The 25903-nt window shown below is 43.2% G+C and overlaps 1 protein-coding gene and 1 long non-coding RNA gene across 2 annotated transcripts in view; one reads left to right on the forward strand and one right to left on the reverse strand.

The window, feature by feature from the left end:
* Window positions 1-8780: 8780 nt before the first annotated feature.
* LOC121292584 lies at window positions 8781-12694 on the reverse strand. The gene is made up of 3 exons (XR_005946294.1): window positions 12615-12694; window positions 9640-9734; window positions 8781-8850 (listed from the first exon to the last, which is right to left on the reverse strand). It is a non-coding gene; the product is annotated as an uncharacterized LOC121292584 (long non-coding RNA).
* An 81-nt stretch (window positions 12695-12775) lies between these two features.
* vps39 (VPS39 subunit of HOPS complex) overlaps window positions 12776-25903 on the forward strand; it is a 124089-nt gene continuing 110961 nt past the window's right edge. Inside the window, exons 1-2 of the mRNA XM_041214106.1 lie at window positions 12776-12913; window positions 22925-22990. Coding sequence (XP_041070040.1) covers window positions 12841-12913; window positions 22925-22990 — 139 coding nt within the window. The 5' untranslated portion in view covers window positions 12776-12840. The remainder of the gene's footprint in view (window positions 12914-22924; window positions 22991-25903) is intronic.

A 25903-nucleotide genomic window follows, 5' to 3' on the forward strand; every position in this document is an offset into this window, starting at 1 on the left:
ATATATAAAATATATATCTATAAAATATATATAATATTCACAACTGTTAATTTCCTGACATGTGGGTGACTGGCACAGCTGCATTTATTACAATTAGTTGTTTTGAATTTGTCACTTAGGTCACTTCAGAGGCCAACAAGAGTCCAATATGTAGCATAGAATCAAGAGTCATATGTAGGTCAGACTGGGTCAGGCATTCCAGTAGCTTTCATTGTTGTTTATTCTGGTGCCAACTCACAAATTACCACAACTTGTCATTAAGGGATTTCGATTCATGACCCCAAGGTTGCTGGTCCAGTATCATAAGCATTACACTATATTTCTAATCAAGATTGAGTATTGTATGTGAATTATAATTATTGTGGATAGCTTGTGCTTCATTTTGTTAAAAAATATTTAGCTGAGCCACACAAACCAGATGGTCCCAATGTTGAATGCCAAATTGTTCAGATGGATGTTGGTTAAGGATAGGATTGGGTTTATGCCACCATGATGGAATAATTATAAGCATCTTTTTCTATGGAGGGAGCTAAAGGGTGCTTGGCCCTGCCATCACCAAAGTTGCTCACGTGAAGTCGACAGATAGTGAAGGACTAATCCACAGAGGTCCCCCACTGGGCCGAACATGACTGTGAGCTGTATTCCTGTGGGTCAGACATATCACAGTCTGCACTTGACACTCTCCCGCAGCTTCCTGTCATGGGTGAGTTAGAGGAAAAACCCTCATCACTTGAGCTCAAGAGGCCATGGATTGCCCAGCGAACATAAGGGCACCCAGCAAGGATGGAACCCCAGTTGGGCTGCTCAGGCACAGAAAGTCCCATCTATTGACACAACTTTATGATCTTCTTCTCTGCTAGAAGATAGGCTCCACTCCACAGGAGATGTGTGACATCAAAATCATCATACTATACAAAAATAAAGGCAATAGTGGAGACTGCAACAATTACAGGGGCGCCTCATTCCTGAGCATCATGGGTAAAGCCATCGCTAAAATCATACTTAAAAGGCTTCATCTACTCGCAGACTTAACGACCCAGAAGCACAGTGTGGTTTCCATGCTAGCAGATCTACTACACACATGATCTTCTCTATATGCCAATGACAAAAGAAGTATAGGGAACAGGGTATACCCCTTTACCTTACTTTTGTAGATCTCACTAAAGCATTCAATACTGTCAGCAGAGCAGGACTCTACAAGATCTTGGGAAAATTTGGCTGTCCACAAAAACTCCCCAGTCTCATCTGCTCCTTCCATGACAACATACACTGCACTGTACAGTTTGGCTCCACTTCTGGCAGATTCAGAGTGAAGAATGGAATGAAACAATGTGGTGTCCTAGCCCCCATTCTATTTGGTATCTTCTTCTCCATGCTCCTAACCTTCGCCTTCCCTGCACACTAGGTCAAATGGCAAACTTGCAATCTATCAAGATTGAAAGTGAAGACAAAACGCATTGTGTCCTGATCAGAGAACTCCTTTACACAGACAATGCTGTGCTGGTCGCCCACACAGAATCTCAACAAACCTATGGGCTGTCCCTCCCATGCCTGAAACTTGTTTTCTCTGTCTGTAAGTGTCAAGAAAGCCATGGTTATGGGACAAGGTCCACCCCTGAATACACTAGATAACACCCCACTTGAATTGACGAATTCTGCTACCATGTGTCCATGGTGACAGACAATCTGTCCCTTGATGCAGAGTTCAATACATGCGTAGGCAAAGCAGCTACCACCTTTGGCCAACTCGTAAAATGCACATGGGATAATACCAAACTGACCCTTCAGACCAAGCTGATGATTTATAGGGCTTGTGTTCTCAGCATCTTGCTGTACGGCTGTGTAACATGGGCAACTTACAGTTACCAGGAAAAGAAGCTCAGTAGTTTCTACCGTCACTATCTGAGGTGCATTATGGGCAGATCCTCCAGGACAAAATCACAAATGCGGCAGTCTCTCAAAGGCAGATCTCCTAAGTGTTTTTGCACAAATCAAACAAAGGTGGCTTTGATGAATCAGGCACATCCATAGGATGGAAGACAGTTGAATGCCCAAGGACTATATGGTAAGGTAGCTGGAGCCAGGTGATAAGTGGGGTGCCCAAGGTTCTGTTTCAAGGATGCTTGCAAGCATGACATGAAGGCTCTATATATCAATTATTATACCAGGGAATTACTAGCTGGCAAAAGAGGAAAATGGCAACACCTCTGTGGGCTGGAGTACAATACCATGATGACCAGTGCTACAGCAGCTTGGCAACAGGTGCCAACACTGAAAATAACAATCTACAAGTCATCTGGCAGCTTCATCTGTGGTGCTTGTGGCAGCAGCTACCTTTCAAGGATTGGCCTTCACAGCCATCAACAAAGGTGCACCAAATGAAGACGCCCTACATAAATGCATTGCTTGATCCATGTCCATCATCTCTCGTAGACGGAAGAATGTTAACACAGGGTATGGTGCTGGATGATGATCAGAAGTGGAACCATAATCCAGCAATGTTTTCAGAAGAGGAGGAAAAAAAATGAAGAAAAAAATGTAAAGCGCTGATAGTACAATTCTAAGTTGAGTATTTTGTTACATATATCTTATGTCATAGTTCATATGTTTTAGAGGTATAGCTTTTTAGTTTTAGGAATTGAATTTTAAATTTAAATTGTGGGAAAAACCCTGGTAAACATCTAGAGGCTGGCAAACCACACAGACCTAAGATAATTACAATTCAAAAGGTAATTTACGTTTACTGCATAAGGTCACAGCTAAAAGGGTGAGAGTCATAAAATGGCAGGTGGTCTTATTTAGCAAAAGAACTGGAGACATGATGTCTGCAATTATTCCAGTAAAAGAGATGTTAATAATCTGGTTTCCCAGAATTAAAGAAAGATTTGGAATTTAAAGATAGTTAGTTTTCATTTCCACCTGGGAACGGGCTGTGTATGTCATGTTGCCATGGGGATGGGTGGACCTTAGTAAAATTCTTTGATTCGAGTTATCTCTGTGAATTCATTTAGGGCATAGTCAGCAGGCAAGACTGGTTGACAGAAACAGTTAAGAGACTCTGTCAGCTTTGAGTCTTATATAGCTCTTAGCTCCTTAATAGTCAAGAGATAAAGCCAAACCTGCACCTGAAGTAGAGTTGATGCTAAATCTATCATCCATGATGCAGCCTGTGATTGGAAGCTGGTATTCAGAATAAAACAAAGTTGGAAAGGGAAAAAAAAAACGACTGGAAAGTTTTATCATCTGGAGGCTAAAGGGAGAAATCTACAATAAATCTCAATAAAAGGCAGGTAACGTTGTTGCTGTTGGAGTTCTGGAAGTAATCAGCTTGGCTGCAGTTCGGAACCATAGCAGCAGACTATTGGAAACCAAGGGTGTTTTCTGATGTTTTAAACCACTGTATAGGAATCGCAGGGAGGCCCATGCTGGAGCTGTGGAACCCAGAGTCACAAGGTCAGCAAAGAATTTGGTGGGTCTCTTAGCCAAAAGCTAATGGAAGGACCCCAGTGAAACCTTGCACGTTAGCAAATAGCTGGAACACAAGAGAAATCAAAGTGAATTCCAGAGAGTGGTGATACACATTTTGAGTTGGTCCAAGGAAAAGTGAATGAACTTGAAAGATTTCAGAAGCTAGGGGAACTCTTAGGGGGAAATAGAAAGTAGGACTGAGTTTATAGCATAGGTCTTTGTCACCTATAGTGGGCGGAATTTCCCCAGATTTGCACTAAGTGCGGTAGCGGGCTAGTAAAACAACGTTTTACCTGCCAGCCACGATGGCAAGTTTTCATGCAGTATCATCCTAAATCTGCCTCATTATTTATGCATTCCCAGGAAACACACCGCTTCCGTGGCGGATGGGCTGTCATTTGCAATGTTTAAAGTCCAGCCGCAAGCACAGCACCAATTGCTTTGAAGTCACCAGTGCTGCACGGAAGACATGGCCAGCAAAGGAAAAAGACCACAGCACCCCCTGCTTCAATGACAGGCCCCTCCAGCAACTGCTGGATGCTGTGAAAGCCCGCTGAGATATCCTGTACCCCCAGTCTAGCAGCAGGATGGGCAGCAATGTGACCAATCCAGCTTGGGAAGAGTTGACAGCGGTGGTCAGTGCCAAAGCCCTTCAGAAGAGGACAGCCACCCAGTGCCGCAAGAGGATGAATGATTTTCTCCATTCAACCAGGGTAAGTCACTCTTCTCATCATTCTCAACTCTCACACTCACAAAGCCATCACACATCTACAGGGCCCACACTCACTGCCAGCTCAAGGGACACCACCATTCACTCTCACACTCACCGCCATTGTCCTCATCCCATTCATGGGATCACTCACCACCCGCACAGGCCAGGCATACGTATCATCTGGCCTTGCAAGCATCTTGCTTACTTTTTCTCCATCTCTATCCACGCAGGACAAGCTGGCACACAACAAGAGAGAGAGTTTGCAGATTGGTGGCAGAAAGCCCGCAATCAAGGTCCTCGCGGACTTTGAAAACAGCCATCTAGCTGGCCAGCGATGACCAGGACCGGTCCTCTGCTGACGGTGAGGTCGGTGCTGCTGTACCAAGTGAGGATCCAACAGTGCAACATCCATCAGACAACCATGCCTTGAGTGATGTGTCCTGTTTCACAGGCCACTGCCATGCACTAATTATCTCCCCTTGCTTTCACAGGCACGTCTACCAAACAGCCAACAGAGTCCATGACCCAGGGCCTCTAATAAAGCCCCGAAGAAACCTCTGGAGAGGAATCTGGAGGCATCCACCTTTAAGTCCCATCACAGCGCTCACCCACAGCCTCCACCAGGGCAGAGACACACACCTCGGTGGGACCTAGCTTTAGAGTAGCCCCAGGATCATAATTTGGTGAACACATCACACTAACTGATCCACAGCAGGTGGTGGCAGGGACTTCCCAGGTGTCTGGCTTTTGGAGGACTGTCGGAAATTTGCTGAGTCCAAGTCAGATGACGAGCCTCTGGACTCAGTCATGTCCCAGTTGCTGGGGCTGCAAAGGCAAGCTAGGGGACATCAGGAAGGGATGTCCACAGCACTCCTCAGTTTGCAAGGCTCAATGGAGGAGCCCACCCGCCTTCAGGCTGAGGTGATAGCGCTGGCATGCCAATGCACCGAGATCAACACTGGTAGGTTGGTGGCTGCCATGGAGACCTTGGTCCAGGACTTCATTCCGGCAGTGACTGCTACATAGCCAGCATTGGCGAGGAGATTGTACAACATGTGCAGTCCAACTGCTCTGCGGCCCAGTAAAGTGGTCGCAGGCTCGCAGTCAGTGCCGGGGTTGGGGGTATAAGATCTGGAATGCTTGGTGGCACTTTGGTTCTTCCACATTGCTTGAGTGGGCGGGCAGTCTAGGAGCCCAACCCCAATCATAACACTGAGGCTGCGCCTGAACTGTCTTAGTTGCAGAGGAATAGTCAGTTTACACAGGTGTCCCTACTGCGTGGCCACTTCCCTCGCCTACCTTGACCCCGCCTCGATTTATTGTGCACGGGATCCAACGTCAGGGCAGCAGTTGCCCCCCCACCCCCATGACAACAGTCACCTCTGAGGCTGAGGCTGGACAGCAATTGCCCCCCCGCCCAATGACAGTCACCTCTGAGGCTGGGCATCAGTTGCCCCCAGCGCCCCCTGAAGCCTGCCAAGCAACAGGTGACCCTGGCGAGCTCTGCAGAACATTGCTGTTCACTCACCTCCAGTTCTCGCAAAGTGAAGACCGCCAAGTGCATGTCGCCTGGGTGCTGAAACACATCGACGTGCTTTCCCACCGACGTGGACAGACGATCCGGCGGGGGTGCAAGAGCCTGGCTGGATGGCCTTTTAACGATATGCCGATGTATTACAATGAGCTCCCTGATGACCGTTGGCAGGAAGCTCAGTCTGCCAACGTGCAAGATCGCGTCCTGCCTTCCCGCCGTCATGAAACCGATCGTGCTATATTGTCTGTGCACACCCCTTAAATGCATCTCTGTTATTTGCCTCAAACACTTCTTTTGGTACTGAGTTCCATTTTTTCATCAGTCACTTGTGTAAAGAAGTTTCTACCGAATTCCTTATTGGATTTATTAAGAAAGACTTGCATTTGTAGAGCCCCTTTCGCAATGACCGGACATCCCAAAGCACTTTAGAGCCAATGAATTATGTTTTGGAAGCGTAGTCACTGTTGTAATGTAGGAAACCTGGCAACCAATTTATGCACTATAAGCTCCCACAAATAGCAATGTGACCATGAACAAAAAATATGTTTTTAAGATGTTGATTGAGGGATAAATGTTGGCCAGGACACCACCGATATCTTCTTTGAAATTGTGCAGTGGAATTTTTAAAGCCCACCTGAGAAGACAGGCAGCACCTCAGTCTGATGTTATCTAGTATCTTCGACAGTGCGTCAAACCCTTGTTACAGCACTGGGGTGTCAGCCTAGATTATTGCAGAACTTGAACACATAACTTCTGACTCAGAGGCGAGAGTGCTACCAACGGAGTCACAGCTGACTATCCTAGATTTATGACCCCTAGTTTTGGACTCCTTACAATTTCAATATCGAGTTTCCAGATTGGCAAAAAGGGACATACAATGGAATTGGCTTCTCCTAATCAAAAGCAGATTATTATCAATGTGGGTGCCATGCCTTAAGGAAAAGAACAGAATGATAGAACCAAAGATGTTCCTCCACATCTAAACCACCTGAAAGCAGTCACTGGGCACTTTCTCCCCTCCCTCCCCTCCCCCCAATGCAATAACTAAGGTGCTATTCATTACTTCAAATCCTGGTACTGAAGGAAATGATGGTGTGCATAGACAGCAGTGAAAAAATTCCAGATAGACATTCTGCAAGCCATGCACTTCACAAAATACGGGAACAGGTATCACATATTTTGTGAATTACTTTGAACATATTTGATCGTCTTCAAAAGAAGTAGATGCCATTTATTAGAGAGGAATGTGATACGCTGAGAATTTCAGAAACAAAATGACAAGAAATTGAATTTAAAGAAAACCACATGAATAACTATGAGCAATGACGGCATTATTGAATCAGTGACATCGAGTTGGGCAGAGAATAAGGAAATGTCTGGGACAAGAAAGTAGAAAACACAGAACCTGATATCCCTCTACTGGATGATTTCAGAAAGGCAATCACTGTGCAAAAAATACACAGTTATTAAAAAACAAAATATTGCAGATGATGGAAATCTGGAATAAAAATAGAAAATGCTGGCCTCAGCAGATCTGACAGGATCTATGGAGACAGAAACAGAGTTAACGTTTCAGGTCAACACTCTTTCACCAGAACTAGAAAATATTAGATACATCACAAGTTTTAAACATATACATAGGCAGAGAAATGGGGGAGGAGTAAGGACAAAAGTCCTGTCATTTGGTGGAAGGCTGGAGAGATTAAATGGCAAAAGGAATGATGGTGCAAGGGAAGACCAGGTGGTAATGGGAACAAGTGTTTGTTCTCACCTGTCATTTTAATTCTCCATCTCACTCCCACTCTGACCTTGGCTCCTACATTGTTCCAATGGAGCTCGATATATGCTCAACAATATCTCATGTTTTGATAAAGCACTTTACAGCCATCTGGAGTCAACATTGAGCTCAACAATTTCAGACCATAAGCTCTGTTCTTTGTACTTTTTTTTTGTTTTTGGACAGCAGTTGTTGATGATGATGATTCTGTTTTCACATTTACACCTCTTTTAGAACCAGCTTTTGTTTTTTTTTTACTTGTTCCACTATCATCCCCTTTTGCCTTGCACCATCATCTCTTCTGACATTAAACTCTCCAGCCTTTTATTCTATCACTGTCCTTTCTCTATGGTCATTCCCAATCATCTCTTTCCCCCTCTCTAAATTTGCTTACATCTCCTTATTTTTTCCAGTTCTGACAAAAGATTATCAACCTGAAATGTTAACTCTGCTTCTTTCTTCACAGAATCTGCCTAGCCTGCTAAGTATTTTCCCCAATTTCTGTTTTTATCACACACAGTCATTGCTTAGAACAAAAGAATTTTGGGCAAGATAGAAATATCATATCTTGAGGAAAATATGAATTAGAGTACACTATATTTTTAACATAAAAAATATTCAATTCAAAATGGTCACTTTATTTTTCTGCGCTAAATTGCTAATCCCCAATGTAGTGAACACCGTGATATAGCAATCTTTACTGTCAGTCCTGAGGAGGTTTGTTATAATGTAGTCTGCTTGTACTATAGTTGTGTATGGGCATGTTCTTTCCAGAACGCTCGTTTCCTGTAGCACTTTCTACTTGCTTTACAATTCTTCTTCCCTCACATTTTACCACTGGCTGTTGATCATTATCTCAATGTAAAACAGCAGCAAATCAGAATTGAACAGCCAGGCAGTGTAACAATTAAATATGAGTAAAATGTCTTCAACACTATCAACGAGAAATTGATTAATGAAAACAAAAATCCTGAATGACCAGTCAGCAGAATGTATAATAAAAGGATCAAACCACTCAAAAAATGCCATGTTTTTCTCAGTAACAGAAATTTCTAATGCATTAAATAAGATTTGTAACATAACTATCTCACAATAAGATGATTGAACTTAACTGTAAAGTATTTGAGTACCTTCAATATTGCTTTTATTTGAAAGCTTAGCCTCTCTAAAAGTCTGGAGTTGAGCTTCATCTTTTCGCTAAGACCTATATCTGTCAGCTGCAGCCAGATTCTACAGTCTGAGTGGGTGCATGCCATAAGTTTCCCAGGAAGCATTGGTAGCATTTTGTCAGCTCAACATGGTTTTCAACCTCCCAGCAATATCAGTTTGATTGTTCATCAGTTGTGTTTCAAATGGAGACTGTGAATGATGTAGATTAGAAGCAGGCTGAGAGTCACTTTAAACACAACAGACAGTAATGATGAAAATTCTGAAATAGCAAGCTTGCTCTCCCATTCACTTTCTGAGGAGTGCAGGAATTTCAAGCTGAATATTGCTACTTGAAAACATTAACTCTTGTTCCTCTCTCCATAGATGCTGCTAGACCTGCTATTTTCAGCATTTTCTATCTTTATTTCAGATTTCCAGCATACTTAGTATTTTGCTCTTTAGAGAGGATAATGACTACAGGTCTGCAACTGCTTATCCTTATCCTAGTATCTTTTAACAGTCAATTTAAATTAAAGTGATTAACTTCATTTTTTTTAATTTCAGAAAGCATACGGGTGAGCCAATGACAGTGAGATAGATAGAGATACCATCTTACTTTAAGCAAATTACTACATTTTGCAGCTGGAGTTGGTGAGATGAAAACTCTATGTACAAATGAATGGTAAATCCAGAAAACTGCAGGTTATGTTACAATAATGAAGTTTATATGATAATTATGTTTTAGGACTGTACTTTTTGATTGGTAAGAGGATTATAGTTTGGGACTATATTTTTAAATTTAGGGTATGTGAGAGGGATCATATGATCTGTATTGGAGTCTACTTGACTGTAAATGCTTAATTAGTAAGGATCAAAGCGAAGACTAAAATTGTCTTACTAAGAGGGAGGTGACCAATATTTACATTTGAGGACATCACAGCTGTTGCTAAGTCCACATTCAAAAGACTTTAAGTCACTTGAAACCTATAAAAATGTTACCAGTATAAACGCTGATCATTCGTAAAGGAGGCTGGTTGCAAGCTTGCTCTCCCATTCACTTTCTAAGGAGTGCAGGAATTTCAAGCTGAATATTGCTAATTGAAAATAAAATACCTTTTAGTAAACAGTTTCAGAGAGGCAGGGACAGTAACACATAACAGAATTTATATATTTATTCATGTAACTTATTTATCAAAAATACTTAATTAACATCACTGCAGAGAACTCTTGCATACCATTTTTCCCAGATCAGAGATGATCTTATATAATAATGTAATCTCTTTATTAGGTGAGATTCATTTCTGACCCAGCATTCCAGCTCGTCTATATCTCGTGAGAATTGGAAAACGATTGTCAGAGCATTTGCTATTTCTTGCCTGGCTTCAACAGACTAGGACACAATCTATCTGGCCCTGGTGATTTATCCACCTTCAAGGAAGTCAGTTCCTCCAGTATTTCCTCTTTATGCTTTATGCTCTATTTTATCTAATATTTCACACTCCTCCTCTTTAACTAGAATGTCTGCATCATCCCTCTCCTTAGTGAAGGCAGACACAAAGTACTCATTGAGAACCCTGTCCACATCTTCAGTTTCAATGCACAATTACCATGTACACCTCTGATGGGCTCTACCCTTTCCTTAGTTATTCTCTTGCTCTTAATGTATGGTAAAACATCTTTGGATTTTCTTTGATTTTACCAGCCAATATTTTTTCATATCCTCTCTTTGCTTTCCTAGTTTTCCTTTTTACTTCACCCCTGTACTTTCTATACTCCTCTAGGCTTTCTACAGTATTAAGCTTTTTGTGACCGTCATAAGCTTTTTCTGTTTTATCTTACCCTGTATACTTCTGGATAACCAGGGGCTCTAGATTTGGCAGTATCACCCTTTTTCTTTGTAGGTCATATCTACACTGTGCCCATAGAATCTTGCTTTTGAATACCTCCCACTGATTTGACACTGTTTTCCCTTTTATTGGCTGTACCCTGTCCACTTTCACCAGTTCACCTCTCAGTTTTGTAAAATCTGTCTTCCTTCAATTTAGAACTTTTACTCCTGTTCTTTGTCCTTTTCCATAATGATGTGAAATCTAAATGTATTATGGTCATTATCTCCAGAATGGTCCCCAACTGCTATTTCATTCACTTGCCCAGTTCCATTTCCTAAGACTAAATCTAGAATTGCACCCCCTCTCATTGGGCTTGTTACATGCTGGCTGAAAAAGTTCTCTTGAATGCTGTTCAAGAATTTAGTGCCTTCTCTGCCCTTCACACTGTTCGTATCCCAAATGTTATTAGGGAAGTTGAAATCATCAACTATTGTCTTTGCATCAGAAACTTGCCTACATATTTTCTCTTCTAATTATCTGGGGGTCTATAGTACACTCTTCGCAGTGTGGCTGCCCCTTTTTTATTGTTGAGCTCAACACATATGGTGTAATTTGATGCTTCATTTAGTATATCATCCCTCCCCACAGCTGTAATTGATTCTTTCACTAATAATGTTACAACCCCACATTTTTTTACCTCCCTCTTTATGTATGCTACCTGGAAACTCTATAACCAGGGATGTTGAGCTGCCATTTTTGCCCCTCTTTAAGCCAAGTTTCTGTTATAGTGATGATATCACACTGCCATATGTCTATCTGTGCCCTCAGCACATCAGCTTTATTTGCTATACTCCTTGCAATTACATATATACCTTTTAATACTGTTTAAGTACTGTGCTGTACACTTTTTTACCCTGTGCTTCATTTCTTTCAGAGTCACTGACTGATTTTCTATCTCCCATTCCCTGTTCTGAATTTGCCTACAGGTTCCCGTACTCCTGCCAATCTAGTTTAAACCCCGCCTCAACAGCACCAGCAAATCTCCGTCAGGTGTGGACCGTCCAGCTTGTACAGATCCTACTTTCCCCAGAACTGGTCTCAATGCCTCAGAAATCTGATGCCCTCCCTCCAACACCAGCTTTCCAGCTACATGTTTGATTGCTCAATTCTTCTATTTCTATACTCACTGGCACATGAGACTGGAACTAATCCTGAGATTACTGCTAGAGAAAGAGAGAGAGACACACGAGGGGGTATTTTGGAGTATATATTTTAAAGGGCATTCTAATTAGATGTGTCATCACATATAAGAATGTCCCACTAATGACTGTCCATCAGGGGCTCTGGTCAGAATCACTTCACCTCAAAGCCTCCGTTTCAGTTCCCCACCTTGCTACCGTGCTGACCTTTCCATCCTTGGCCTGATAGTGTACAGTGTTCCAATAAAGCTCAATGCAAGCTAGAGGAACAAGCAGCTCATCTGTGCATTTGGCACTCTACAGCCTTCTGGACTCAACACTGAGTTCAATTATTTTAGATCATAACCCCTGCCTCCATTTTGTTTTGTGTTTATTTTATTGATTGTTTTTTTCTCATTTCTTTCTTTATTCCTTCACTTTGCATTTGGACAGCTGTTTTCTGGCCATTCACACTTCATTTAGCCATATCAATTGTTTCTTTACTTCTCCCACTATACCACTCCCTTTGGCTGTCATACCATGTCGTAACATCTGCAGTATTTTGCTTTTGCTCAAAGCCTCCATGATGGCCTACTCATTTCACATCAAAAGGGAAGCAGTTGCCCAATTGCAACCAATCCGCCGCCACCTCTAACGGCCAACAACAGGTGACATCTGTGAAACCAAATCCAACACTGACATTTCACTAAGATAAAAGCAAAATACTGCAGATGCTGGAAATCTGAAATAAAAACAGAAAATGCTGGAAAAACTCAGCAGGTCTGGCAGCATCTGTGGAGAAAGAAACAAAGTCAACGTTTCGAGTCCATATGACTCTTCTCTCCACAGGCCTGCTGAGCTTTTTCCAACGTTTTCTGTTTTTATTACTTCCACCCTGCAATCTGCAAGGAAGAATCATCCTCCACAGGAAGGAGGGGTTTCACGTGTAAGACATTCACTCACGTACAGGTTTCACGGTATATTGGTGAAGCGATTGTTTCTGGAGAGCATGATCAATGACATAACTGCACCGCCCCAAAGGAGAGCGCGCGCGCTGGGGGATGTCACGGGATTAGGCGCGCGCGCGCGACCGTTGTTTGGCGCGTGTGTGTGCGCGCGCGCCCGCCAGAGCTGGAGCTGCTGTGAGGAGTTTGTTCCGTCGGCTGTTGTGTCGGCCTGTCTCCCCCGCCGGGATGCACGACGCCTACGAACCGGTGCCGATCCTGGAGAAGCTGCCGTTGCAAATCGATTGTATGGCGGCCTGGGGTAAGGGGTAATTTTATATATATATTATATATACACACAAACACACACACGACGCTCCGGGCAGATGCTAAGGCTGACACACGAAAGGCAAGTGGGCCCCTGGCTAATGGAAGCCGGAGCCTTTTCGGGTTGCCGGAATCGAAGGATGTGAAGGAAGGACCACTGTTAAAAAAAAATAAACTGGGTTTAAATCCGGGGGGTAAGGGGCGACGGGGCGCGGGCGTGAAACTTTTCGTCGCCTCTTGATGACATCAGAGTAGCCGGACCAAAGTTAGAGTGGAACCTCAGAACAGTGGGATGTTTAACTCATCCTTCCTCTTGGGTATAGCCTGTTTTCAGGAGTAAATATATAATTTAATTTTGAAAAACGAAACGTTTTTTGGGCTGCTTGGCTCTTTGTGTTTTCATTTCAAATCTTGCATATCTGGACGCTGGTGTGTGTGTGCTTCCTTTCCATTTGTAAATGATATAACTATTCATGAGCTCCCGTCGCGCGCGACAATGTTTGCCAGCTGTGAGGAAAGACTGAAAGCATCAACTATACCTGGAAAAACTCAGCAGGTCTGGCAGCATCAGCGGAGAGGAACGCAGTTAACATTTTGAGTCCGTATGACTCTTTTAACAGAACCAAATAAAAATAGAAGAGGTGAAATATAAGCTGGTTTAAGGTGGGGGGGGGGGGGAGCGGTGGCACAGGTAGAGCTGGATAGAGGACCAGTGATAGGTGGAGATAACCAAAAGATGTCATAGACAAAAGGACAAAGAGCTGTTGAAGGTGGTGATATTATCTAAGGAATGTGCTAATTAAGGGTAGAAAGCAGGACAAGCAAGGTACAGATAGCCCTAGTGGGGATGGGGTGAAGGGAAGGAATCGAAATAGGCTAAAAGGTAGAAATAAAACAATGGATGGAAATACATTTAAAAATAATGGAAATAGGTAGGAAAAGAAAAATCTATATAAATTATTGGAAAAAAAGGGGGGGATCAGAAAGGGGGTGGGGATGGAGGAGAGAGTTCATGATCTAAAATTGTTGAACTCAGTATTCAGTCCGGAAGGCTGTAAAGTGCTTAGTCAGAAGATGAGGTGCTGTTCCTCCAGTTTGCTTTGAGCTTCACTGGAACAATGCAGCAGGCCAAGGATGGCCATGTGGGCATGAGAGCAGGGTGGAGTGTTGAAATGGCAAGCGACAGAAAGGTCTGGGTCATGCTTGCGGACAGACCGAAGGTGTTCTGCAAAGCGGTCACCAAGTCTGCGTTTTGACTCTCCAATGTAGAGGAAACCGCATTGGGAGCAACGAATACAGTAGACTAAATTGAGAGAAGTGCAAGTGAAATGCTGCTTCACTTGAAAGGAGTGTTTGGGCCCTTGGACGGTGAGGAGAGGGGAAGTGAAGGGGCAGGTGTTGCACTTTCTGCGGTTGCATGGGAAGATACTGTGGGAGGGGGTTGAGGTGTAGGGGGTGATGCAGGAGTGGACCAGGGTGTCCCGGAGGGAAAGATCCCTGTGGAATGCCACTGGGGGGGTGAAGGGAAGATATTTTTGGTGGTGGCGGAAATGGCGGAGGCTGGTCCTTTGAATGCGGAGGCTGGAGGGGTGATAAGTTGGGGGACCTTATCATGGTTCCGGGAGGGAGAGGAAGGTGTGACGGCAGATGCGCGGGAGATGGGCTGGACACGGTTGAGGGCTCTGTCAACCACCTTGGGTGGAAAACCTTGGTCAAGGAAGAAGGAAGACATGTCAGAGGAACTGTTTTTGAAAGTGGCATCATCAGAACAGATGCGACGGAGGCGAAGGAACTGAGAGAATGGGATGGAGTCCTTACAGGAAACAGGGTATGAGGAGCTGTAGTCGAGGCAGCTGTGGGAGTTGGTAGGCTTGTAATGAATATTGGTGGACAGTTTATCACCAGAAATTGAGACAGAGAGGTCAAGGAAGGGAAGGGAAGTGTCAGAGATGGACCATGTGAAAATGATGGAAGGGTGGAAATTGGAAGCAAAATTAATAAATTTTTCCAGGTCTAGACGAGAGCATGAAGCAACACCGAAGCAATCATCGATGTACCGGAGAAAGAGTTGTGGGAGAGGGTCGGAGTAGGACTGGAACAAGGAATGTTCCACATACCCCATAAAGAGACAGGCATAACTGGGGCCCATGCGGGTACCATTTCAACACTTCACCCTGCTCTCATGCCCACATGTCCGTCCTTGGCCTGCTGCATTGTTCAAGTGAAGCTCAACGCAAACTTGGAGGAACAGCACCCCATCTTCTGACTAGGCACTTTACAGCCTTCCAGACTGAATATTGAGTTCAACAATTTTAGATCATGAACTCTCTCCTCCATCCCCAGCCCCTTTCCGATCCCCCCCCCCTTTTTCCAATAATTTATATAGATTTTTCTTTTCCCACCTATTTCCATTATTTTTAAATGTATTTCCATCCATTGTTTTATCTCTACCTTTTAGCCTATTTCGATCCCTTCCCTTCACCCCACCCCACCCCCACTAGGGCTATCTGTACCTTGCTCGTCCTGCTTTCTACCCTTAATTAGCACATTCCTTAGATAATATCACCATCTTCAACACCTCTTTGTCCTTTTGGCTATCTCCACCTATCACTGGCCCTCTATCTACCTGTACACCGCCGCCCCCCCCACCCCCCCAAAACCAGCTTATATTTTACCTCTTCTATTTTTACTTAGTTCTGTTGAAGAGTCATATGGACCTGAAATGTTAACTGTGTTCCTCTCCGCTGATGCTGCCAGACCTGCTGAGTTTTTCCAGGTATTTTTATTTTTGTTTTGGATTTCCAGCATCCACAGTTTTTTGCTTTTATCTATATCCCTGTAGCTGCCCTGCAGTTATCCTGTACCGCAACAGAGACTTTAATTGATACAGTATCTTGGGTCTCAGAAACATCCCAAAGAGCTTTGCTTCAGTGAAATATGTTGAAGTGAAGTAATACTTACCTAGATAGGTAAAGCAACATCCCACAAAAGGCAGTGAGAGCAATAACCAGTTAATCAGTATTTTTGGGCTTGTTGAGTGCTGGCTTGGGCACTAAACTCCCAACCGCTCTTCAGATAGTGCCATAGGATTTTTAATGCTCAATGGAATAGGCTATTTGTTCTTGGATGTGAGTGTCGCTGTTAAAACCAGCATTTGTTGCCCATCCCTAATTGCCCTAGAGAAGGTGGTGGTGAGCTGCTTTCTTGAATTGCTACTGTCCATGTGGTGTAGGTACACCCACGGTGCTGTTAAGAAGGGAGCTCCAGGAATATTGACCCAAGTACATTGAAGATCCAATATTATAGTTCCATCTCAAGGTTGTGTGACTTGGAGGGCAACAGGTAGTGGTGCTCCCATGCATCTGCTGCCCTTGTCCTCTGGGCGGTACTAATTGCAGGTTTGGAAGGTACAGTTGAAAGAGCCTTGGTGAGTTGCTGCAGTGCAACATATTTATATATATATATATATATATATATATATATATGGTGCCACAGTGCGCCTACGGTGGAGGGAGTGAATGTTGAAGGTGGTGAATGGGGTGCCTCAAGTGGACTACTTTTTATTGGATGGTGTCAAGCTCCTTGAGTGTTATTGGAGCTGCATTCGTCCAGGCAAGTGGGGCATATACCATTACGACCCTGACTTGTGTCTTGTAGAACTGGACAGGCTTTAGGTAGTCAGGACATGAGTTACTTGCTGCAGGGTTCCCAGCCTCGGACCTGTTATAGCCATTGTATTTATATGGCTGGCCCAGTCCAGTTTCTGGTCAGTGGTTAGCCCAGGATGTTGATGGCGGGGGATTCAGCATTGGTAATGCTGTTGAATGTCAGGAAGAGGTGGGTAGGTTCTCTTTTGTTAGTGATGGCCATTGTCTGCTACTTGTGTGGCATGAATGTTCCTTGCCACTTATCACCCCAAACCTGAATATTGTCCAGGCCTTGCTGCATGCAGGCACGGAATGCCTCAATCTCTGAACAAATCCACTTCTGACCTAATAGAAGGAAGCTCATCCTACTTTTTAGACATTAACTCCAGTCTGTGCAGTAAAGCATTAAAGTGTGATGCTTTCAATCTCTTCTATTTTTAGAGTAGTCCAGGATCTGAAAAAGCCATTTGGCACATAAAGCTTGCCCCTGGCATCTGGTTAATGTTGTTTGTCTGAAATACCCTGCCAAACTGATTATTCTAAACACAAATTAAATACTCTCACACCCTAAAAAAATTGAAGCTCTTAAATTACTTTACAAGTATTTTGAAGCCCAATGCAGCAACCAATTTACACACAGCAAGATTCCACATAAAGCAATGAGATAAATAGTCTGTGAACCTGTCGTTTGTAGGTATTGATTGCAGGGTCACGTTAGCCTGCACCTCAGGAGAACTCCTTTGTTCGTCCAAAACTCTGCTGTGTCCTTGCCCACACCAAATCCCATTCACCCATCATTCCTTTGCTTGCTGACCCACGTTGGCTGCTGCTTATTCTCATCCTTGTTTTCACATCCCTCCATGGCCTCGCCCTTCCATACCCCTGTAATTTTCTCCAGCTTCACAACCCTCCAGGATACCTGCTGTTCTCTAATTCTGGCCTCTTGAACATCCCAGATTTTAATCCCTCCTCCATTGGCATTCATGCTTTAGCTGCCAAGGCCCTTACTCTGCAGTTCCCTTTTTTAAGCTCTTTTACTCTCCCCTTGTATATGGTGCTTCTTAAAATCTACCTCTTTGACCAAGGTTTTGGTCTTCTGTCCTGATATCATCTTATGTGGCTCACTGTCAAAGTTTGCTTTATAACACTCCTATGAAGTGTCTTGGACTGTCTTATTACTTGAAAGATGCTATCTGAATACAAATTCTTGCGGCGTAATGCCATGGGACCCATCCCCGCGACTCAGTCCCCCAGATACAATAAGCTTATAGGTTAGATGTAATAAGTGGTTTATATTTTTCATATCCCTTTCACTCTCTAATATTGAATTCCATATTTGATACATGACTAAATTTCTTGAAGATTGGAGTATTTTGTTTGCAGTTGCACTAAGAGCACTTTTGTGTTTTTTTAAAAATGCAGCTTTTCCAAATATTTGAATGTAATTTTGTGAGTTCATATCCTTTCAAGAACTAGAGTCAAAGAAATTCAGGTGGATTTTCTTTGAGGTTATCTGCTTCAGTATCTGAGGATTTGCTATGTTAGATTGTTACTGTGCTTAGCAATTGTTTTGAACCTGTGCAGAGCAGATATTCAGTATTCTATGACCTTCTTTGCATTGTTTAGTACATGGTAGGAAGCAGGTTAAGAGAATCTTGGTGATTCAGAGCAGCGAAATGTGGCGAGAATAATGGTTTAATTATTGATTAGTTTTAAAGGATTTAAAAAAAAATACCAGTTTTCCACCTTCCCAACCCATTCTGCTGAAGGTATTCTTTTTTGGGGTCTGGTTTGAGCAGTCACTATCTTGCCCAAATGACCATGGCTCATGTATCAACCTTGGTGAGTGTCATTAGGCTGTGACAGCACCGCTGGTGAGCCCAAGAAGAAAGATTGGAGAGTCATCCAGCTAAGTTTAATGATGACACTGTTAGTTGACACAGTAAATAGTGTAGATGGGAGCAGCAATTTGCAAATGGACATTAATGGATTAAATGAGCAGATAAAACTGAGGCAGATGGAATTTAGTACAAGATTATCCACTTTGGACCGAAGCAAGATAGATCAAAGTATTTCCTCAATGGTAAGAAACTAGGAACAGCAGAGCTGCGGAGAGCTTTAGTAGTGCTTGTGCAGAATCCAAAACTAATATACAAGTACAAAAAAATAGTTTAATACAATGTTGGCTTTTGTCTCAAGGAGGCTTGATTAAAAAGGGACTGAAGTTATCTATGCTAGTTGTTTAAAGTTTTGGTTAGATAGGTGTACTGTGTTCAGTTTTGGGCACAGCACCACAGCAAGGATATATTGACCTTTGAAATAGTACTGTGCAGATTCAATAAGAATGATTGATTGATTAAAAAAACCAAGAATGTGTGTACAGGGGTTAAATTATGAGAGCAGGTTGCATAGGCTATACTTGTATTCATTTGACCCTAGAAGATTAGGGGGATCTAATTGAGGTGTTCAGGATGATTATATTATCACCATGATTGTATGAACACCACTTGGAGGAAGCACTAAGGGTGGTAAGGGTGCAGAATGTACTCTGGATGGGAGACTTCAATGTCCATCACCAAGAGTGGCTCGGTAACGCCACTACAGACTGAGCTGGTGGAGTCTGAAAGGACGTAGCTGCTGGACTGTGGCAGGTGGTGAGGGAACCAACAAGAGGGAAAAACATACTTGACCTCATCCTCACCAACTTGCTTGCTGCAGATGCATCTGTCCACAACCATATTGGTAGGAGTGACTGCCTTGTGGAGATGAAGTACCAACTTCACATTGAGGATACCCTCCACTGTGCTGTGTGGCACTGCCACTGTGCTAAACGGGATAGATTTTGAACAGTTCTAGCTACTCAAAACTGGGCAACCATGTGGGCTGTCAGCAGCAGCAAAATTTTATTCAACCACAATCTGCAACCTCATGGCCTGGCATATCCCTCATCCTACTGTTACCACCAAGTTAGGGGATTAACCCTGGTTCAATGAAGAGGGCAGGAGGGCAAGCCAGGAGCAGCACCAGGCATACCTAAAGATGTGTCAACCTGGTGAAGCTACAACAAAGGACTACTTGCATGCCAAACAGCATAAGCAGCAAGTGATAAGACAGAGCTAAGTGATTCCACAACCAACGGATCAGATCTAAGCTCTGCAGTCCCGCCACATCCAGTTGTGAATGTTGGTGGACAATTAAACAACCCACTGGAAGAGGAGGCTCCACAAATATCCCTATCCTCAAATGATGGGGGTGCCCAGCACAACAGTGCAAAAGATGAGGCTGGAGCATTTGCAGCAATCTTCAGCCAGAAGTGCCGAGTGGATGATTCATCTCGGCATCCTCCGGAGGTCCCCAACATCACAGATGCCAGTCTTCAGCTAATTCGACTCACTCCAGGAAATAATCCAGATAATCCAGGAAATTACAGGCTGGTGAGCCTTACGTCAGTGGTAGGGAAATTATTGGAGAAGATGCTTTGTGACAGGATTTACTACCATTTGGAAGCAAATGGGCATATTAGTGAGAGGCAGCATGGTTTTGTGAAAGGGAGGTCATGTCTCACTAACTTGATCGAGTTTTTCGAGGAAGTGACAAAGATGATCGACGATGGAAGGGCAGTGGATGTTATATACATGGATTTCAGTAAGGCCTTTGACAAGGTCCCTCATGGCAGACTGGTACAGAAGGTAAAGTTGCACGGGATCAGAGGTGAGCTGGCAAGATGGATACAGAATTGTCTTGGTTATAGAAGACAAAGGGTAGCAGCGGAAGGTGCTTTTCTGAATGGAGAGCTGTGACTAGTGGCGTTCCGCAGGGATCAGTGCTGGGACCTTTGCTGTTTGTAGTATACATAAATCATTTGGAGGAAAATGTAACTGGGCTAATTAGTAAGTTTGCAGACGACACTAAGGTTGGAGGAGTTGCAGATAGTGAACAGGATTGTCAAAGGATACAACGGGATATAGATCGGTTGGAGACTTGGGTGGAGAAATGGCAGATGGAGTTTAATCCGGACAAATGCGAGGTAAAAACAAAAAAACTGCGGATGCTGGAAATCCAAAACAAAAACAAAATTACCTGGAAAAACTCAGCAGGTCTGGCAGCATCGGCGGAGAAGAAAAGAGTTGACGTTTCGAGTCCTCATGACCCTTCGACAGAACTTGAGTTCGAGTCCAAGAAAGATGCGAGGTAATGCATTTTGGAAGGTCTAATACAGGCAGGAATTATACAGTAAATGGCAGAACCCTTAAGTGCATCGACGGGCAGAGGGATCTGGGTATACAGGTCAACAGGTCACTGAAAGTGGCAACGCAGGTGGATAAGGTAGTCAGGAAGGCATATGGCATGCTTGCCTTCATTGGCAGGGGTATTGAATATAAAAGCTGGGAAGTCATGCTGCAGCTGAATTGAACCTTGGTTAGGCCACACTTGGAATATTGCGTGAAATTCTGGTCATCAAATTACCAGAAGGATATGGAGGCATTGGAGAGGGTGCAGAGGAGGTTTACCAGGATGCCGCCTGGTCTGGAGGTTATTAGCTATGAGGAGAGGTTGGAGAAACTCGGATTGTTCTCACTAGAGCGACGGAGATTGAGGGGCAACTTGATAGAAGTTTACAAAATTATGAGTGGCATGGACAGAGTCAGAAGCTTTTTCCCAGGGTGGAAGAGTCAATTACTAGGGGACATAGATTTAAGATGAGAGGAGAAAACTATAGAGGAGATGTGTGGGGCAAGTTTTTTACGCAGAGGGTAGTGAGTGTCTGGAATTCGCTGTCAGAGGAGGTGGTGGACGCAGGTACGATAGTGGTGATTAAGAGGCAGCTTGACAAATTCATGAATAGGATGGGAATAGAAGGATCCATCCCCCAGAAGTGCAAAATGTTTTTGTTGACGGGCAATATGATTGGCGCAGGCTTGGAGGGCCGAAGGGCCTGTTCCTGTGCTGTACTTTTCTTTGTTCTTTGTTTTGTTGGTTCCAATCTTATGTATCTAATCATAGCCAGAGTATCACTGCAATGGCTTCTCTTTCTACTCCCGCACCATTATATCTGTTGTTCCCCAAGGCTCTATCCTTGATCCCCTCCTAGTTCTTAGTACATGCTGCTCTTTGGCAACAGCATCCAAAAGCAAAGGGGTAGCTTTCACAAATACATTGACAACACTTGGTTCTACTTCACTGCCACCTCTCCACTGCCCCACTGTTGCTAAATTATCAGACTACTTATCTGACATTAGTAGAGAGTGAACATAAATTTCCTGCAATTAAAAAATGGGAAGACTGAAGTTATTGTTTTCAGACCCTGCCTTGAGCCTTATCACCACCAACCCCCAAACCCCCACCCTCCCCACACTTGATATTTCAACGGCATTAGCATCACTGAATCTCCCACCGCCTATGTCCTGGGGGCTCCAGTTGATCAGAAATTTAATTAAACCAGCCATATAATTAATGTGGCTACAAGAGTAGGTCAGAGGCTGAATATTCTGAGAGTACTCCTGACTTCACAAAGCCTTTTCATCGTCTCGAAGTCAGATGTCTGAAGTGTGATTATGTGTTCAAGCCTTGTGTTGAACCTATGACATTCTGACCAAGTGACAAGAGTGATAAAACTGAGCCATGAATGACACTTGTGAAAGATCCCACTTTCAAGGCGAACTGAGAGTGGCCGCATGTTTTATTATTCATTATTGGATATGGAAGTCTCTTGCATTTGTTGCCCATCTCTAGTTACCTTTGTACGTTGCAAAATGTTGCTACTAGGTTTGTGGTCAATTAGTGACTTTGTGAAATTTTTACACTATGTTCACTTGCACTTTGAAATAACTGGTAATACAGTTATAGACTCTGTCCTTCCAGTCGTGGTTTTTGTCCAGAGTGAATTTGCTGTATAGTAGTCGACTGAAGTACTGGTGTTATCGGTTTGTCTGTAGCTGTTGTGATGGGAACAACTTGAGCTCATGAATTAAGAGTATCACACAAGAAGCATAGCTTACAACTTTGGAAGAGTATAGATGCGCAGTTTTTTTCCTAAAGTGTATTAGCACTCATAACTTTTTTTATATAGCGCGTGGCCAATTTAAATGCGCAGCTGAGAATGCATGATCACTTATAGGGGCCAACTTGTGTACCCCCTGCATGAGAACTTGAGTTGTTGCACAACTGTACAGCTTAGAGGGAGCATTGCTCATTCACTAAATATGCATAATTACAACCCTAGCAGCTGTATCTGTAAGTGAACACTCCAGATCTGGAGTTCTCTGTAGACTCTCATAAGGATTCGAAGTTAGGAAGTATTTGAAAAACCATAAACAGAAAACTCAACCCTATTACCTCCATTTTTTTTTCTCCCTCAGAGGATTGGCTTCTTGTTGGCACCAAGCCAGGACATCTCCTTCTCTACAGGATCAAGAAGGAATTGGGCAAGTAGACCTTTTCAGTCTCAAGTATATATCATTTGAATGATATTTTCAGTTAGCTCTTTGTGTAGGATTTTCTGCTGATTGTTGTTAAATGAAGGACAGTGAATTGTCAGATGTCGGCAAACACGTTGCATCATCTCAAACTCTTCCACCCAGACCATTCCTTTGCACAATGCTTTTGTATGTTCTTGATTTGAAATCTACATAAACAAGGAAAGTGACAATTAAAACCAATTGTCATTAAAGGATGCACTTGAATAAGATAGCCTGCACTGGAGAGTGCTGCAAGTCATGTTTGTGGCTGTACTTCTTTACTTATTGGTTTCAAAGTATTGTTATGATCCTTGACTAGACCCCAAGTAAGATTCAGTTAGGGACCAATAATGTTTTGTTTAAACATGTTTGTGATTTAAGGCACTTGCTCACTGAATAAAACTACAGGATTCCATGGGTTTTGAACAAACAAAAATAAATTTTACAAGGTCAGAAAGATAAGACAATTTACAATGTCTATCTTATACTCTAACATTCAGAGGTCATATGATGTACATGTGAATCACCAGGCAAACTGTGGTCAAAGACACCACACTGCACAATAAATGACAGATGCGATTAAGACAGAGTCCATGGATTTCTCAACAACCCACCCAGATGTCAATAAACACTGAGTCAACCAGTCTCACTGAAACTCTGTTTCTCAAAGGAGGAATTCCAGTCTTCACCTTTGAAGATCTAACCTAGGAATCCTCTCCAAAAGTCGCTCCAACTCGGATGGCATCAACAACAGCCTACTTTGTAGGGTTCAGCCTCGTTTCCCGAGAGTCCGTTCCCCTGGGTTCTCGAGTATGCACTCGAGCACCAGCTCACAAGCACAACTTCAGATCTTTGGCCACGTCAAGCAGAACATTACTGCTACCCCAATGGCCCACAGCACAGGCTACCTTCTTCACTTATAAAGTTTGCTCTCCATAGCCTTTTGAAGCCTGTTTCTCTGCTCCACTCTTTTAAACTGAACTGGGATATTTTCTTGTCCCTCATTCTCTGGGACTGTTCTTTTGGGATCTCTGCCTCTTCCGTCTCCCTGTCCCCTTCCATGATGCTCTGCTCCCGGTCACCTGACCAGGGTTTTCAGGCTGTCTTTCCTTTCCAAATCCACAGGCGCACTGGGCCTGTTCAGGGCCCAAAGAGCTCACGTTGCAGAACTGTGCACGTGCAGCGCGCTCCTGGTCTGCGCATGCATAAAAGCTCCAAGGTTCTTCGGAAGTTGAAGCTCCTGCTCTCCAACAAGTTAATTATAGTTTTCATAACAGTATTAATTACCAACAGCACAGGAGAATGGAGTGGTACAATGGAAGGTTGGATTTGACTTCACTACCATCTCCTGCCACCGAGTAATGGTGATCGAATCGTGCCCAAACCCAGAAAAAACATGTTGTCCAAAAAGTATGGAGTAGATCTGTGATCACCTCCTGTTCCGTTCCAAAGTTGGAATCTACCAGTTGAGATTCTCCAGGGCACAGAGGGTTTCTGATCCATGACATCATTGGTGTAACCTGGAGGAGTAGAGGTCCAAAAAGGTTTGTCGCCAATGTAATTTTTATTTTAAATAGTAATAAAGATTTCTTTATAATTTTATCTATATTTCCCATAATTACTCTTAATTCATCATAAATTGAGTCTACTCTGTCCATACACAGTTTGCAAAGATAAATCTATAACTACACTGCAGTTTAAATAACATAATGAGAGGATTCAATGCCCTAACTGTTATGCTTTATTGAAATCCTAGTGCTAATTCCCTCTTTAAAATAAAAGCACCTGGAGGGTAGAGCTGCTCAATTGGGCACAATTTGTGCAATTTTGAAAAGTAAACTTTAGTTGCACTGCACACGACTTGCATTGAGAATTCTGCAATCTTTTGCACCTGGTTATCCAAATGTTGGGCGAATTGTACCGATTAAAACCAGGACAAAAAGGTGGAAACTCCAGATCTACTCATTCATCGAACATTTGGATAGATATGGAGATAAAAACAAAAAACTGCGGATACTGGAAATCCAAAACAAAAACAGAATTACCTGGAAAAACTCAGCAGGCCTGGCAGCATCGGCGGAGAAGAAAAGAGTTGACATTTCGAGTCCCCATGACCCTTCAGCAGAACTGAGTGAATCTTAGGAAAGGAGTGAAATATAAGCTGGTTTAAGGTGGGGGAGGGGGGGAAGAAGTTGCGGGGGGCTGGCGTGGTTGTAGGGACAAGCAAGCAGTGATAGGAGCAGATAATCAAAAGATGTCACAAACAAAAGAACTAGGAGGTGTTGATTTTGGTGATATTATCTAAACGAATGTGCTAATTATGAATGGATGGTAGGGCACTCAAGGTACAGCTCTAGTGGGGGTGGGGTGGAAAGGCTAGCAGGCATAAAAGATTTAAAAATAATGGAACTAGGTGGGAAAAGAAAAATGTATATAAATTATTGGAAAAAACAAAAGGAATGGGGAAGAAACAGAAAGGGGGTGGAGATGGAGGAAGGAGTTCAAGATCTAAAGTTGTTGAATTCAATATTTAGTCCGGAAGGCTGTAAAGTGCCTAGTCGGAAGATGAGGTGCTGTTCCTCCAGTTTGCGTTGGGCTTCACTGGAACAATTTTAACCATTTTAACACTCCACCCTGCTCTCTCTTGCCCACATGTCTGTCCTTGGCTTGCTGCATTGTTCCAGTTACAGAGTACAAAGACGTTTCCAGATGAAGTTACATTGTTTCATAGTTTGCCATTGTGAGATTTGAACTCTTGATAATCTTTTAAATAGGTGTTCTTGTTTTACATTGTTTCATAGTTTGCCATTGTGAGATTTGAACTCTTGATCTTAGGGTTACAAATGCAGTACCATAACCACTTGGCTATTTGGGCCAAGC

This window comes from Carcharodon carcharias, chromosome 20 (assembly GCF_017639515.1).
Source record: "Carcharodon carcharias isolate sCarCar2 chromosome 20, sCarCar2.pri, whole genome shotgun sequence".
NCBI lineage: Eukaryota > Metazoa > Chordata > Chondrichthyes > Lamniformes > Lamnidae > Carcharodon > Carcharodon carcharias.